This window comes from Anomalospiza imberbis, chromosome 2 (genome assembly GCF_031753505.1).
Source record: "Anomalospiza imberbis isolate Cuckoo-Finch-1a 21T00152 chromosome 2, ASM3175350v1, whole genome shotgun sequence".
In the NCBI taxonomy this organism is placed as follows: Eukaryota; Metazoa; Chordata; class Aves; order Passeriformes; family Viduidae; genus Anomalospiza; species Anomalospiza imberbis.
In genome coordinates, this window is record NC_089682.1 from 27,107,922 (window position 1) to 27,126,179 (window position 18,258).

At 41.7% G+C, this 18,258-nt stretch overlaps 1 protein-coding gene across 4 annotated transcripts in view; it reads right to left on the reverse strand.

The window, feature by feature from the left end:
- SH3RF3 (SH3 domain containing ring finger 3) overlaps positions 1-18,258 on the reverse strand; it is a 247,216-nt gene that overhangs the window by 58,285 nt on the left and 170,673 nt on the right. For all 4 annotated transcript variants that reach the window (XM_068180247.1, XM_068180248.1, XM_068180249.1 and 1 more), the window contains exon 4: positions 4,164-4,532. In XM_068180247.1, the coding sequence (XP_068036348.1) occupies positions 4,164-4,532 (369 nt within the window). The remainder of the gene's footprint in view (positions 1-4,163; positions 4,533-18,258) is intronic.

The following is an 18,258-nucleotide window of genomic DNA, read 5'->3' on the forward strand; positions in this document are numbered from 1 at the left end:
GATTCTTCTACCTTTCAAGCATCCCAAAGTTTGTAGTCAGTGAAGATATTTTTTAAGACCATCATTCATTTCAAAATACATCTTGGCTTTTGGAAAACAGCTGAGTTGGTTCTGCTTAAAGAACAATGAACACACTATGGAAGGCCAGCAGTCTTCGATTATTAAATCAATGATATGCAGAGCTGCTTTCAAAACATGTGATTTCATAGTCTGGTCTGCATCTCAGTGCACAATATGTTGAAATCTGTGCCCTCCTGGAGGCTCATAATATTCTAACGACTCATAAAAACAAAAAAAAAAAAAATGTCAGCTCAGTGTGAAAGTCTGGTTTCAATTCACAAAAATTGACAAAAGCTACAAGAGTAAAGCACTACGCATGAAGTAACTTCTAAGGGGTGGAATATATGCTACATTTACTGAAACATGTAAAATTTTCACCTAAATGTTAAGTTCCTGCAGTAACTTAGGCAGTAAGCTCTAGATGTCTCTGTTTCTTCCCATGTCAGCAGAGAGAAAGCAGGTGCTCCAGATGTAGGTGCCTCAGGTCTACAGGGAAAACTGATGCTTGCTTAGAGGAGACTGTTTTGCTGGGCAACAGCCGGTTGCCTTGAGGTAGGGGACTGGATGCCATTCAAGAACTCCTGTAATTGAATTCTGCTTGTTCAAAGGACAGGCTATATGAAAAACTCTGTTGAACTTTTTCAAAATGTAGAATCCCCCTCCAAGCTAAATACCAATCCTGATACATTCCAGAGAAACTCATACCTACTAAACTGAACAAAATTACTTTATTTCTTTTTACAAAGAGATCTGTTTAATAAGCAACGAAAAAGTGCCTGGAAATTTCAAGGACAGGATATAATGACACAATAAACCAAATTTACATTCTAGTTAAAAAAATGGCATAAATTTGCTAGATACTGAAACTGTAAATTTGTTGTTTCCCTTATAAGAAATAAGTTTTCACTGAATTAGCTGTTGCAAACCAGTAAGGGCCTGAGATGGTTACAGAGACAACCACTCAAGGGCTATGACAATGACATGCAGGACAGAGAGGTTCCTCTTCAAGTGAGGAAAGAAAAGGTGAGGCATTTTCCTGCAGCAGAGCTCACTGGTGAGTTCAGCAGCTACATGCACAGCCTTCCCACAAACTGCCCATGCTCTCAGCAACGCCTCTGAGCAGCAGTAGAATCAGTTTGCAGATTTGCCAAGATGTCAAACACTGAACAAGACATACAGGGAATTTACCTTAGAAATGCCAAATGCATTTTAGAGCAAAAAAATCTGAAGGCAAGAATCTCACTGCCCTGAATGCCTTGATGTAAGAGCTCATGGGGCCCATTGTTTATGCTACTCTGGCTGGCATTCAGCCATGTGAATAAAAGAAAAGTGCTGAACTGATATTCTGTCTAAGGCTGAAGCATTATTAATTGCTTCAGAGCCATGTCAGGTCTTAGCAGATGGCAGAGAAGAGACTGAATTTCTGACATTTTTAATTAACATGTAACCTGTATTATTATGGGATTAATAGTTATATATCTGTGCAATTTTAATGGACATTTGGTAAGAGCCAAATTCTGTACTTTTTGTAGACCTAAGAAGGCTTAAAAACAGGTGAATGCATGTTTGTAGCTCTTGTGATTTCATTGCTAATCTTACAAGCATTTTTCTGAAGGTTGCTCCTACAGTCAAGAGAATGTAGTGAAAAGATCAGCCCTGCTTTTTTCCCCTGTAGATCCACACTCATTGCAAAGTTTTCAAAGGAAAATGTTTAAATCCCTCAAATTAGAAAGCAAGGTTCCCAAAAGCAGAGATACATATTAATACATGTAAATGCCACACTTGGGGTGACAGTGTGCAATGACACTTTTTGACAGAGGGAAGCCTCTTTTCACTTAGGTTGATCTGAGCCACCAAGACTCTACTTCCCTGCCCGGATTTTGGCCAAGACACTTTTGACCAGCAGTGATAGAGGCATGTGCTCAGCTGCCTTCTCTCCAAACTGGCTCTATGCCCTGGGGTAGAACCACTCCTCAAACCTGTTCCCACCATGGGCTTCATTACACCCCAGCCTTGGATGAGCTCTTTGACCATGGCACCAAGTACATGTCTTCCCATCTGTTGCAAAGGACCCAACCAATCTTCCTGTGGGCTGGATTTCGATAATCATAACTTGCCATCGGGAACATCAAGCCCTTATTGTCCTCTACTACTGGTGTGCAAATGACAAAATTGTTTGAGAAATCAGTGGGGTCTCACATACCAGTTGTTCTGTTAAAACAGGGGAGAATTATCAAGGCACTTTTTGTTTCATAGTATAACTTTTGTGGTTTACTAGGTCAGAATGATTCTTCAACATGACTCTAACAAAAAAGGGTGTGCGCTGTGTTTCTCTTGAATAGCACAGGACTAGAAAAGGCACTATCACGTCTCTATAAAGTCCAAATGTGTCACTCTCAGTGCCAAAAACCTGGGTTGACAGGTTACTTGACAAGTTATTTACTTGACAAGTTTGAGACCCTCCCTCATGTGTAGTGCTTGTGCTGCTTCACAGATGTCCCAGTACATCTTGACACACTGCTGCTTTGTGTGGGGGCCATATCCTCACCTTCACCCTCCTGCTGGGGACTGAAAGAGGGGGAAGACCTTACAGCACAGAAACCCTTCCTGGAAAAGGCATGTGGAAGAAACAGAGTGCTATTGCAGCTGTCTCTCTGGCTCCTACATGTGGATGGGCAGTGGAGGGAGGTGACCAGCGGAGGCAGGAGCAGAGAGTACTGCTGCACTGTGGCAGTGTCTTCTCAGGACAGTTTTGGCTTGCCCTGCATTACACATGGTGTACATTCAGGCCCCTTGCCTTCCCCAGAGTCTTCACAAACCTGAGCTGCAGGGGCCTGGGGCTCATATCATGGGTCACAGCAGGGCACAGCTATCAGAGTGACCCCATGGTGCAGCACACTGGCCTCACAGGGGAGACCCACCAGCACTACAGATGGACATAAACCGGCATTTCTGCCCAAAGCAGCCCCTACAGTTTGCTGCTTGTCCCTCTCCCAGCCATCTACATGCATACCAGCATGGGCAGTGGCTGTAACATGGATTGCTCCCTGCTCTGGGCTACCACAAGGTTGGCAAGTGATCCATGTTTGTCCCTGTATGGGGACGTGGACGTGAGGGGCAAGAAGGCATGTCCAGGGAGAGGGAAAGGGCAAGGATGGCTTTTTTCAGCAGAGACATGATGTGTGGGAAGACCCTGTCATGCTGAGGTTATCTTGGCACTAAGAAGCAGTGCAGACTATGAGGAACTGGTCTATAAACCACCAGTGGGTGCTAATCTGCACACACACTGTGTAGATGACTGGGCAGGAAGGCTGAGGCAGAAGAGCTTAGGGACTGTGACTATTCTCCTGTCTCTTCTACACCTTCAAACTTCAAATTACCAGTTGGATTTCATTATCCATAGAAACAGTGGGCAATTACAAAGGGTTTCAGTGTACCCCTGGTGAGTTTGGCTCCTGTTTCTGCCAGGGCTCCAGAAGCAGCCTCTTGGAAGCCCTTTTGGGACCTCTGGGGATGTCTGGGAGGATGCTTTTCTGCATCCTCCTTTGAGAGGGGGAAGGATGGAGAGGGATGCACCCTCATCATGTGTCATGGTTTAAAAACTCCTTAGGTTTTTCTGAACCCAGCAGCTACTTGCTGGGTACAACACTTGTCAAAGTGCAGTACATTTGCTCATCCTCCAGTGATCTGAACAGAAATAATTATTCAAATAATCTTTTTTTATCCCCAGTGTGTGAATTTCATACTGACATTGCTACCCTGCAGAGTAACAGATGCGTTCAGGGTAATGGGATCACTCAAAATTATTCCTTTCTACAACAGAAACTGGTGCAATACTTGCATTGCTTCTAACAAATTGTAGGATTACTTTTTGTTTTTTAAAGTGTTGCAGTATTGTGAATCTAATTTAGCCTTATCCTCTGGCTTCTCATGCCTGCCCAGTGATTAATGCAAGGATAGGAATGGCAGATGCCAAGTACTGTCACACCAGGATGACAGCACCGTGTGACTGCTTCATGTGAGAGTGAGCCATTTTGGAAGAGGTGACCCAAGGGCATGCCACCTGCTAAGGATGCCCAACCCCCCCCTGCACCCCACCTTACCTGGGCCGGGGCACTGGAGGAAAGGTGGGTCAGGTCCCCAATCCTGGCAGCTGCCCGTGGGTCACTGGAGCTGATGAGCACAGGGGCACTGATCTCCATGGAGTGCCGGTTGCTGGCGGCCTGGGAGGACTTGTGTGTCATGCTGAGGGCGGTGAAGGAGTGGCGCTTCTTGGCGTTCTTCTTGCCTTCCACCTGCCTCTGGGCTGCTCCGGCAGCCCCCGCACCGGCCAGCGTGGAGCACGGAGCCAGACCCACCGCTGCTGCCGCAGCCACTGCCACCGTCTCCGTTGCCAGCGGCATGTCACAGCCAGAGGCGGCAGCCGAGCACGTCTTGTCCATCTCCATGAGCTGCTTGGCAGATTCATTCAGCTGTGTGGGGAGGAAAAGGGAAAAATAAAAATGTTGTAGAGAGTGATGAGATTCCCTCTACTGCAGAAAAGGAGGCTCAGTGGGACCTCATCTCTCTCTACAACCACCTGAAAGGAGGTTGTAGCATGATGAGGGTTGGCCTCTCCTGCCAGGTAACAACTGACAGGACAAGAGGAAATGGCCTCATGTTGTGCCAGGGGAGGTTTAGAATAGGATATAAGGAAAAATTTATTCACTGAAGGGATTGTCAAGCACTGGAACAGGAATGTGGTGGAATCACTGCCCCTGGAGGTATTTCGAAGACTTAAAAGACATGGCACTTCAAGGCCATGGTTTAGGGGTGGGCTTGGAAGTGCTGAATTAACAGTTGGACTGGGTGTCCTTAGAGGTATTTTCCAACCTAAATGATTCTATGATTCTATGATTTTTTTGATTTATGAGGCCAGATGAATTATTTCCATCCACTTGTTAATGCCAGGAAAATCAAAAGAGGCAAAGTAATCATCCAGAAGAGTTAAGCTAGAACCAGGCACCATTAATTGGTCCACATGAAGCTACAACATTTAAAACACAGCATTCCCCAAAACAGCTTGCTCCAGCCTGCGGAGTCGGAGCCTGGGGAAGGAGGGAGGGGCCTCTTCATCAATGTTTTGCTATTCTCAGTTCCATCACAGGCCTGTGCTTGATGTTTGCCAGACAGGGTTTTGATCCAAGGGTACAGCTTCCAAATTCTCCCAGTTTCATCTCCCTGCTTCCCACCTAACACAGGTTATCCAAATGCAGATGCAAACTGAATGTATTTTCCCTAGCTGTATCACCTAAACTTTGGAAGAGCTTGATGGCCACTGGAAGATTTGCTCAGGGTCCAGTTTAAAAACATGGTTTCATCAGTTCTTTTGAAGGGTTTAACACTTGACCTACCGCCCATGAACACTGCACTAGAAGGCTCAGGCCAGCTTTCAGCCCGCTGTTCCTCATCCAATCCACTTTCACAGATAACCTCATGTCTATGCCTGCCAGAGGCATGCTGGGTGGCACAACACTGTCACTGAAATCTCTTACCTCCCAGCCTTCATAACTCATCCAGGAAAGCTACACTGTACGCGGCTGGAGAGATTTCAGGCACACAGGGATGCTACCGTCACTAATGATACATGAAGTGCACTCTGAAGCCAGCAGGGCTTTCTGCACAGCACTCATTGCCAATACATCTTCCCTCAAGGGATGTTAACAGCTGATGGAAAATGCCACATTTTCCCAACAGACCTTTATATTAAACGAGGATGCACCGCAATATGTTTGCATTTAATGAATGAAAACAACATATAAAAAAGGGAGCCACAGGTAATGCACACGTGCTTTTGCATTCACTGCTATTCTGAGACCCACATAGACCAGAGGTGTATGTAATACTATTCTGGACCAAAACAAGGCCATTTTTTAAATATAACTACTTTTATGAATTATGGCAGCATCCAAGAAACAGTTGAGGACAAGGTCTTCCAAGGCTCTAAATTAAAATAAAAAGAATTATTTCTGATCCAAGTCAAGCCAGTTTTGAAACCTAGCACAAGTGGAAATAAAAGGGGAAAAGAGGGGGAAGGGAAAGATAACAACAGAAACATGCAGTTAAACAAATGTGTAATTGTATAGCTTTTATAACACCCAACCATTGTCACCATGCTGTAAATAAAAGAGTAGATGTTGCTAGCCTTAGGCCAGTCCTCCTAAGTTTGAAAGCACTCCTGACTCCACAAGGACTCATTCAGTGTAACAGGCAAAAACCACACTAACACCTACGAAGTAAACTTCAACTTGCAGGATCCTTCTGTCTGTGACAGCTTCCACTAAGTCAACCAAGAGCCTCCAATTAATGATGCTCCACTACTTTTAGAGCTGCTGGGAGCCCTGCAACCATTCAATTAACAAGTCATTTTCCCAGCTGCACTGTCCAACTTGAGACCACGCTTACAGCCAGCGTAGTGCACTGCACCTGCCAATTTTCGCCGATAACAGCTGATCCTATTTCAGATTCTTCAGAAATGTCCATTATTTCCCACTTCATCATGCTCTAAATTGGTACAACCTAATATTTGCCAGCAGGCTCCAAGTTGCAAGGAAACCAGATGGCTCCCCTCCCTTAAGTAGGTGTTACAGCTCTGCTTACCCCATTGATGAAGATAGTCTAGCTGAATTACTTGAAATATTAAGGAGAAAAGGATAAAGCTATCAAATATGTATGACTCTGACAGCAGAGGGTGAGGAAATTTTTGCTAATCAACAGCAAGAAGAAAAAGAATATATTTTAACTCTTTGAGATAGGAAAAAATAGAGTTAAAAAGCCAGAATTTAGAACTTCTGATTTTACAACATACTACATGTGGACAATGAAGCGCTCCAGCCCTTGATATCAAGCTCTGAATCTCTTATAAGAATTAGATTATAAATCCCACTGTCTGGAATCCAATTTAACACTGAAGTTGTTCTTTTTAAAACAACAAAATCCCTTACTTTTTTGTTCAAAGTGGCACCTAGTTGAAATGTCAATAAGAAAGCAAGCATCTCAACATGAAGTGATAAAAAATAACCCTGTATTGATATAAACAAAGTAAATCTCTATATCAGTAGAAGATTGAAGACAGAAAGAAAACTTCTCCCCAAACAGTCAAGCTAATGAACTTTCGAGAATGTCAGAGGCTTCTTGAAATACTGGGGAAAAACTATTTTGGTTTGCCAAGAAAAAAAATGCTTTACAGCCTTACAACTTTATTTTTGTAGAGAACTGTTTTTAAACAGCTTTGCCCACAGATGCTGGAAAGTACTTCCCAAATAGGCTACGAATGCCAGAGAAAAGTCTGCTTACTACTTTGTAAAAGCAAACAGCTCTTCCTCTTCACAAAAAAACTTTTAGAAACCCTTTTTTAAACATAAACATGATTGCAAATTTCTTATTTTAAACTCTGAATATGTAAACAAGCATTGCTTTCTGGTGTCTGTCATCTGATCTTCAGGCAGATTTGCTTCCAGATGCTAAGTTTAATGGAAAGTTCTGACCCACAGTCAGTGTCAGGAATTTGACATTTCTGGAAGCCTGTAGCTCTTATGACAATCTCTAATACCAGAACTCAATTTTCTCACTCAGTTTTGATCCCTTCTCTAGAAAGATCCTATATTTGAATATGTGGTCCTGCTAAGCCCAAAGGGACATGAGACTTATGCCTTTGAGACTGCAGAGACTGATTTTACCCCAAATCCATTCTTTATTAAGGGGATGTCCTAGAAAACTTGACATAGGATTTAGAGGGATAAGGCTTGGATTTGAATGCCAAACTAGTCAAACATTTCCAGCAGCCCTGAAATCCTGTCTAGAAATGCAAAATCTTGCAACGGCAAGCCTTAATCTGAGGGACTTTATCATGCAGGAGATGTGATGAGATGGTGCAGTAAAACTGTTCACAGTGTCTCAGTGACTATTGGCTGTGAGGTTCTGCATGCTGAGATAAGGATGCACCAGTCTCAGTTCATGGAGCTACTGTGTCTATTGCTCAGGAAGACTTTCCTCAGCTGTGAGTAATCATACTGGAGTCAGCTCCAGCTCGTCTGGTTTCGGGAGTGAAGAAGGGTGGGAGTGGAATACCTCTGTGCACAGAGCCTTGTTCACCTCCAAACAACCTTTTCCTACAATAGGAGCAGTAATCAAGTGCTCTTCATTAAAAATTTGGTGGCCTTGATCAGGAAGCCATACTCTCCACCCTGCCACAATGCAAGCTGTCCAAGCAGAGAGCCCATGCGATATGAACTAAGGGAGAGGTTTTTTCTTCTCGCTTTTAGATATGACTGTCTTAGATACTCTACTTGTAACTTTACCACATAGGTGACAAATATTAAGCTACATCATACAGGACTTCTCCACTGGCAAAATTATTTTTTATTAGTCTCCACATAAATCTCTTTTTTTTTCTGCAGAATGCATTATGGTGATTTTCTCTCAGTCTCTGTTGCATGTGCTTGCATGCACAGATATACACACACACACTTATAATTTCTAATACATGTGGGTTTAAAGGGGATCACCTGTAAATGCTTTCAACACTATTCTCTTTTAAGAATGAGCGAGTACAGGAGAGAAACTGTCATCTACATTGACCATCCCATGGTCAATGGGACCAAATATATTCTTTATATCCCAATATGACTTAATGAACTACAGTTTCAATGGGCAACGTTACGCACCTACTTACATACCCCAGATGGAATGAAGAGTAAGGAAAATCTACTTCTTGTCCAGTGTGGGTGACAATTAACTCTAGGTTTAATTCAAATAGCAAATTATTACTTTGGAATTTATTGTTGTTATTATTATGGAACAAGAGAGAAACAAGGGAAATTTAGGTCAGATTTAAATAATTAATCCTTACTACATGTCCCTTGACAAATATGCCAGTGCATTTACTAATCCATGCTAGTGGCAAAATTATTCTATCCCAGTTTAGACTTCCAAGGGACACTTTGATACACCGTGGTCACAACAGCAGCTCCTGGGTTGAGGTGTTTCCCTGACAGTGCTGTCTTCTGTAAAAATGAGGACTATTCTGCTATTGAATACTCTCACTTTCTAGTCATTTAGGTCTGGGTAAGGGATTAATTTCTGACTGGCATCTGCCCTACCAAAGACAGGACCTCACTGCATGGCTTACAAATATACTTCAGTATGTACTTGATGCTGTGCAGACCAAAGTGTTACTAATGTGTGACTAAAATGTCATTCTTCTCTAAATAAGAAAAGATTGCTTAAATTCTCAGTTTTACACATGTGATTCAGTATTTTGTTAAATTGGAGCCAATTTGGACCAGAAAGTACACTTTATCAAGACTTTCACTTCCTACAAAATCTTTTTTTTTCTGTCTTTATGGAAATAATTAGCTAAAGAATGATGCTGTTCAAATACAGGTATAAGACTCAAACCAGTTTTAAAAGCAAAAATCCCCTCAAATCTCTACATATCTAATACAAAAGAACAAATTGGAAAGAAAAAATATCATGCTTAATTTTTTAGAAAGGAACCATGAAGCAGAGCAGAAAACAAAATTAAAATTATTAATAAAACATCTTCACAATGTCCCCCTGAAAGACTGAAAATATTTTCACCTAGGGACTGCTGATTTTTATGGTTCATAAATATTGAGACAATCACGCACATCCCTATTTTATGCCTTGCGGAGATTTTGGCAACTTGCAGTTCCATATCTGATTTTGTGATTAAAATAAACAGTATGAATTTATTACTGTGTTTTTGCTTCAGAGTAGGTACTTTCAGGAAATATTAAGTTCATATGTCCTCATTAAACTAGTTTGCTAGTATTGTAATTTATGTTCTGAAGCACAGTGAGATTATTAAGTAACTAAGGGCATATCTATACAAGATTCTTCTCTCTCTGCTGGGTTCCTGAGAGGACTGCATCTGTAAAAGCATTTTCAGACCCAAAAAGTAGTCTTTCAGAAAGCTAAACCAGCTTTTTCTTACTGTTATCCCTATTGGCAAATGCAGGATACAATTTTCTTCTGCTGTAGCCAAGTAACAAAACAGCCTTTGACTCAAATGGACATCAGGAGGAAATACGTAATACTTTCTTTGCCTAATACTTTACATGTTCTTTGGTAGGTTAGTACAGAGGACACACAGCAATTCCTAGAGCTTACTAGTGGGATATTAGCAGACAAATTTGTGTCAAAGGCTCTTCAACCAAGTCATATTGAATGTATCTAGAATTTTAATCTTTGATATGTTTTGTTAATTCAGATATAAAAGTGTGTAGAGAAAGCCTCCAAAATTCTCCATGGACAATTTAAATTCATTCAGCAAAACCTACAAAATTTTACCTCAATTATTCATTTAGGCACCATCTTATGAAGAGTAATTACTAAGGCACAGTTTAGGAGAAAATATTATAGACAAACCAAAGCAGTACTTGATGGTTTTGTGTTAATCTCTAACAATCCACTATTGCCTCTTCTAATTTATTGCCAGAGAGGAACAAGCAAATTTGGAACAGATTTTCTGCAAGTGGTTTATCCATCATGGAAGATAGATTTCTGAAATCCACACTGTGATTGAGAGCAGAGTTGTTCCATGCACCCAGAAAATATAAGAAGCGCAGTACATGTGCTTGTTTGAACAGATTCAAATGAAATGATAGCTGCAGAAATACTTTCCTAGCACACATCTCACACTTCAAGTGTTCTGTTCCTCCAGCCATAGGTTGAGGCATATGTGTCATTCTTTTTTCCAAAAGCCTGCTAAATATGTCAGCATGTTTTCAAGGAACAAAGTCCCTAAAACCCTACAGCAGATATCCTTCCTAACCAGGGTCATCAACATACACAACAATGTATAGTCTGGAAAAAGCAAGCCAATAATTTTTGTCTACAACATGGGTCTTTGAAAGGCAGCAGTACTTAGCAATTTATTTGCCTGTCCTACAAGATCTTTCTCATTTAGCAGCAATGTCGCTTCTAACACACTGAGGGGCTGAAGGAATGTAGCATATTAGAACAGCATGTGCTTGGACGAGCGTGTCATCATGATCTTGCAGAATGAAAATAAATGATGCGTGCAGCAGAAGTAAACACTAAGCCCTGGGTGGTGAACTGGGATTTTTTTTTCTTTCCCCTTTTTTCCAAATAGTTTTAAGAAGGAAAATGGCTTGCAGTGGTGGAGAACAAATTTGGTGTATCCCAGAGAAATGCATTATCTGCTGCCAAGTCTGTTCAGGAGTTAAGCACAGCAAGAAACCTTATGGAAACTAATGTCTAAAGAACTGAGAAGAAAGAAAATAAAACTAAATGCAATATCATTAAAAATAGATTACCATGCCAAAAAGAAGTATGCCTTCTTGATCTCCCTCCACTTCCTGAAACAATGCTAACTATTTAGCCTTCAGCTCCAAGTATGAGGACTCTCTTGTTCTGATCTGTCAACTCTGAATCTCTGATCTGCTGTGTGCCTTCAGTATGCCTAAGGATTTCCTTTTTCCTTCTATCTGTCCCCTATGGACAACCTTTTCCATAATGAGACACTCATGACTACACCAAAGCTACTTTGAAAGCAAGGAATGTAACCAAATACAGCTTTACTCAACATCAGAAAGAGTGGGAGACTACAGCCTATTTTTACTTATAAATTATTCAGAATGCTAAAAAAAAAGTGCAGTCATGAATTCATGGGCTTGATCCTAATTCCTTTGAAGTCAGTGGCAAAACTCCAGCTGCCTTCAACAGTGGAAGGACTGGTGCCCATCTGGCACCAATTTCAGTACCAGAAAAGTCCCTGTTGAAGCTTGTGTAGATTTTACTGACAAATTATTTTTTCATCAAAAAATGAAACTCATTGGAACTTAAGTATTTCCCAGGAACTCGCTTGTTTTGACAAGATGTCCATCAGGAAATTATTTTGCAGATGATGTTTCTCAGCTAAGACAAGAAATTACCAAAGCCACCGTGGTTTAGGAGTTCAGCAGGGTACTTGGACTCCTGGCTGAACGTCCCTGTGTGGGGGAATAGCCATGGGAGACCTGAAACAACACTAACACAGTTTGGAAACTAACACACTTTCCAAATAGAAAGCCACTATCTGCTTTCTGGCTATGCTGAGTATCCTTCACTCTTGTTCTTGTAAACTGGAAAACCTTTGTGACTTGTCCGCCTGCACCATGAGGAAAGAGGTTGGTGCTAGCAGAAGTGTGAGCAGCCTTATGCTGGGCAGCAGCCTTGGCTAGGGACCTGGATGAATCAGGAGGCTTTCAGAAGCAGTTCAGATGATGGCTTCATTCCTCACCAAAAAACGGCAGCTGTATGAGCCCTGTATCATTACGGCCAGTTACTGCAAGGAAGGGATGCCCTCTGAAGGAGCTTTGTGCTGAATCTAACAAAGCCCTTCACTTGTGAAAACTTCCACTGTGAGCCAGCTGTACCTAGAAACTTCAGCACAGGCTAGGAAAGATTGTTTAGATCCTGGAGCAGACCTGTACAGATCACATGTAAACTCTACGCAGTATCTCTAAAAACAGACAAGTTTTGTGTTTTCAGAGTTTTCAGGCAACTTTCTACCTCCTTCCTTCCTTAATATTTCACAAGGCTCCTGGTGCTATTGCTTACTCAAGTGTTCAACAATACCCATAAAATTATGAATTAACTGAAAACTGACAAGTTAAATACCACCAACTAAGGAAGTTAAATACCACCAGCTGAGGGCAGAGGATGATTTCAGAGTTAATGCATACATCAAGCCTAGGAGTCTTAAAGCAAATGGCTTCCAAATTACAGTGTGTGGCCCCAGGTAATTATAATGGGACCATAAACCAGGAACATCATGCTCATGTTGTTGCAGAGACCCTTCTCTTCCTGATAGCTGCACTGTGCACACATGCTACCAGACAACACATTGTACCCTTTTGCTCATACTCTCAGATTTGTTCCTGGAAATATAGTTCTTGAAAAGGCTAGTTTTGGAATGACCAGTTTTGGAATGATTTTTCTTGTGTGAAAGAAGCAACAATACCACATCATTTTTTTAGGGAAAACACTTGCTCCCAGCTTAATGAGACATAAGGAGGAAAGAAAAAAAACCCCATGTATTTGCTAAAGTCCTTTATAAATTTGGTAAGAAGAGTGTTCTGGTGGGTAATGAGAAAAAGACCTACACCATCACTTCATATCATCAATGCTACCTACAGAAAGCATGAAGTTGGATAAATCTTTGGAGGTCTTGGAAGCTCTTGGAATTGCAGCACAAGGAGCCCATGGGAAAGCCAAAGTAATTTTTCAAGTAATGCAAGGCTTTTCCTACACTGAGCAAGCAAGGAGGCTTTGTTGCAGTGATTTACAACTTTGTGTAGAATAAGAAATCTTGTGCAATGAGGGAAAATTAAGTTTTATGTTCTGCAACTGAAGATTACCTGTGGGGAATCACATACAAATAAATGCACTGTACCCTCTATCTCTGATAAAGCCGAAATGAAGAATGAAAGCAAATGCCAAGAAAATGTTTTGGTTCAATTGCTTGTAAAAGGAACTAAGGCATACACAATTCAAGCAGATATTAGCACTACAGGGTTGTGAGAAACAGCCTTTGCCCTGTGTGTACTGTATTTAGCGACCTTTTCTCTACACAGTGTTCTGGCTTCTACTTCCCAAATACAAGACAGAAAAAGACTGCTGGATGTGGTACAGGGCATTTGCAATAGTGTGACATCCCATGGGGCTGTATAGTTAGATTCTGTGTGCATGGAGCTCCTGCTACAGCTGGCTATAAAGCAGGGTTGCTGGTTGTGGTAGAAGGTTCCTGCTCCAGCTCCAGGGTCACACTACATGTTTCTCTGGAAGCAGTCAAAGGATGTCAGCCATCTGTCACAAAACTGCTGCGTCTTTGGAGAGATGTATCCAGCCTTTGGGTTTGCTATTTGCCAGTTGGGGTGAAAGTATGAGTCAGGACAGATTGTGCTGGTGTTTCACCAAACTATGGGATGAGACCCTAGAGGGAGAGTTCTGAGAGTTTCTCTGAAATGGGAGATGAATTATATGTGTTTGAAAAGGGCAGCTGCACCAGGATACATGAATCGTTTATGTGACAGGGAGACTGCTCCTCTTAACTATGCACACAGATGAAAAAAAAGGAATTGGGCTGAGGGAGACTTGACAGACTGAGTTTGTGTCCCCTGTGGTTATTACAGTGCAAACTCTGCTTTGAATCATCTACACATTTAAAGTACCTTCTTCCCTCATAGATGTGCTGATGTCTGGTACAGCAGCATGGCTCTTTGTCCTCAGTGAGAACATTAATTTGCATCCTTTTTTGCTCTATGCAGTGACCAGTTAGTTAAAAATTATTTTTACATAGCCCTGTCTCACCTTGGAGACCTCTATACTTCTGTCATACTGCTAAAAGGCAGACAATGGATTGGGATGGCATTATGGGGCAGGGGCCGTTGCACATGGCATATTGCACACTGCACAACAGGCACATCTCAGTTTCTTTGGAAGCCTGACCAGTAACTGAAAGCCAGTTTGTAAGACGTGAAAATAAGCTTTCTGTGCTATATGATGATGCAATTGGGTTCATAAACCTCCCCCCTCACCTTATGGAAGAAAAATCTGACAAGGGTGAACTGCGATAAATTCCCTAAACTCTGCAAATTCTTGACTGAAAATGACAGCACTCAACCTCACACTCATGGCATGACTCACTGCCCCTCACCTCAAAGAACCATTTATAGACTTCTTTGGAGAATCTGAGATGTTAAAATATGATTGGGGGCAAGGTTGAGTTCAGAGTGGGAGGTCTCTTCATTGACTTGCCAACAGCTGCAGTCAAAAGTACACTGAACTCTCTGGCTTTCAAACTGGAAATGTTACTTGTTCAACTTTTTGAGTTTAATTTCTGGTTTAGGGTAAAGGATGCATACCCAGTGCAATGGAATAATCCAGTGAAGCAGCTAGTGCCTTTGCCTCTTGTACACTCATCTGGTGCTGGATCAATGTTCTGGTTTCTGTCCAAGCCTGCTCTGCCACAGGTGTCACTGCTAGATAAGAGCTGTGCCATTTCTTCAGCCCCAATGAGCTTGGAGCAGATAATTTAGGATGCTCAGGCACATGTGTCACATTACTGCAATAAAGTACGATGATTGCCAGCATTAGTCACTTTTATGACATCCATATGCAAATACTGTTTATGCTAGTATGCTACAAATGGAAGGAATTTGGAAAACCACTACTCTAGGCCATGCTGTTTGAGCTCTGAGATGGCAAAAGGAATGGGCTAGCAAAAAATCTGCACAGTAGGAAATCTTTCTGAAACTGCAGAACACTGGGGTTTTTTTCCTGTTTGTGGAATTACTCAAGCACAAACATTTTCCTAACACATTCCTTTCTGAAAACAGTCTTCCCTGCATTGCACCTACATTCCGTAGGCAGAGAGACAAGTTGTCCCAAGGAAACTGAAATTTTGTAAACTGTGACCACATTGTGTGATGCAGTCACACAGAGACATTTATTCATACTTATTTTTGCTATTAAATGCTGAAAAGCTCCTACCACACAGAATTCCATTGTGAGAAGCATCATGTAAACATAAAGCAACAAGACAGCTCTTGGCCCAAAGAAAGTACAGTTTAGGATGGGGACAAGAGACAGTGTATAGTTATAGACAAAATATTCAATGCAATAGTCTAATCAGCAAAATGGACAGAGGATTTTGCCCAACATACATCTTCTCTAGCCATCACAGCCAAGAGCAATTTTATAGAAGAATCTGGAGGATCAATTCTGATGCAGGTGTTTGAAGCATTCATCTCAACAGTGAAGAACAGAGCACTATGGAAGAAAACTGGAATTTAAAAAACTGACAAAGTGATTGTCATAGCTAGCATTCAGTAATAAATAAAAGACAATAGGCAGAGAGAGTAATGAGTAAGCAAAGGGCTGCAGGTAAGAGTGAGTTGTATGGGCTCTAGAGGACAGAAAAAGACTCCAGAGAGAAAGAAAGGAGTAGCAACAGATGTCATCAGACACAGCAGCAGACTGTCAAGAATAAGGCAAGTCTGCATTTGCTAAGGATGCAAAAAGGATGTAGCCATAATCAGGGTATGACCTGATGAGAGTTTGATCTTTGTGAAGGTTCAGCAATCAGGTTGGACAAAGACTGGTAGAAATGCCAGCCACATGAATGAATGAAACCACTCATGGGGATGTGATTCCCACCAGCAATGTCTTTATTACTTGCCAAGAAAGTTCATTCTTCTGTCTTGAACCAGTGGCCAAAGAGAAAGTAACACACTTAACTGTGTACTGTGTACTGCACTGAAAACTCAGGTATGTGTTTAGTGAGAGTTCCTCCAGCAAAGGCAGACCTGTGTGTCACTGGAATGATGTGGAGCTGCCTTTGCTTTGACCTTAAACTCATCCCTCAGGAGTGCTTTTGTGCCTTCAAGGGGCCCCATAGGACAAAACCTTGTGCCTGACACAGAGCATGACCCTAAGCAGTAACTGGCCAGGGTTAAACCATGACAGCCTCCCAGGTGCTTTAAGGCACAGAAGCTCAGTGCCAGGAGCTCTCAGATCTCATTTGGCCTGGGAGATTTTCAGGAATTCAGTATTAATCATCTCTATAGCTCTTCTTCCACTCCCATAGTCCATATATTGACAGATAGTAAAATCTTGCATCCACCAAATCAATATAATCACACACATCTCTTTCCTAAGCCATGCATCTATGGAAGTGAAAGGCTTTGGCTGGGAACAGACAAATCTAAGCACTAGACTGGAGCAAGGAGGGAAGATGCTGAGGATATTATTTCTCAAAGGTTACAGTCATAGTCCTTCCTCCCGGGCTAGGAAAAGAAAAGAAAAAGGATACAAGAGGAAGTCTTGACTGTAAATTCCTTACTATGTTGTTGGGGCTGAAGCAGATCAGAGAAAGGGATCAAGGAGATGACCATCAGGGAGTGCCCTCCCTCCTGCATGGCTGCTTTCTTCTTGAGAAAAACAGCTGCCTCTTCCCTCAGTGCTATCCCTTTAGCCATGTGGTAAGAGAAGAATATCTCCGGCATGAGTCTATCACTGTCTGAATGCTCTGGCAGCTCTCCTGCTTTGTCCCAAGGTTTCCAGAAAAATTCTATTATAGAAAACTCTCTCATGAAATTTCCTGTCAATTTGATTCAATTGTGTCTAAACAGATCGGAAGACTTCAAAGTCAGATTTAGAGCAGGACACTCCCTCCAGCCTCACTTAAGCAGCAACTAATACTATTAACCTGGTTTATGTAGTAGCTAGTATGCTTGTCATAAAATTATAACTTAATAAAATAATTAGATAAGTCAAGGGACAACCAGGAGGTGGAAGAGGTTGCTTGTACAAAGTCCCACATTCCTCATCTCACCATTTTTGTGTGCTGGCTTACAGCACACTGCAATGGCAGCAATTGCTGCAGGATAACTGTGGGTGGGAGTTGCTGCCCTCATAGATGTGTTTTCCTGCAGTGTGAGGTACCACATGGCCTCTTTTCCCATCTTCCCTCTTTCTGCCCTACATCATGTGACTATGCAGTAAAAGTAACAGATATGACTGGAAATTAAAACAAATCAATAGCTTTCAATGGGGTGACTTCCCTGATTCATCTCATCACGTAGATATATCTGGTAGTCCTGGAACATGGAGGGCAGAAGGAAAGAATTGTCACACATGAGGTAAAAGCAGGACAATCCCTTTGGCAACAGCCCTTGCTTTTGTCAGATTAAAATAATGCCAGTATTACACTCAAAAAATGATGCAGCAGGAGGTAAACTAAACAATGGCTGGTCTACTATGTAAAGGAATAAAGTAAGAAAAACCAATGCAATTTCTTCTACAGGATAGACTAAACACAAAAGGGTCAGCCTTCAAGAGTCCTGTGTGTTCTAGAGAAAATCTGGAAAAGATATAGATTCCCAAATTAATTCCAACTATCCTCCCCTGTTTCTGATTTTTGTTTTTAATTTGCAGATTCTTCCTCTAGTCTTTTGAATTTGGTTTTTTCAATGTTCAGCCCTAACACCTAACAAAATGTCAGAGGATTTCAGATTTCAGCATCTGGTTTTGGCACAGTTAATGACATTTTTAGGCAAAAAACCAACTTCATCTGTTATTTTTATTATTTGAAGCATGCTTTCAACATACACACACACTAACAGATCT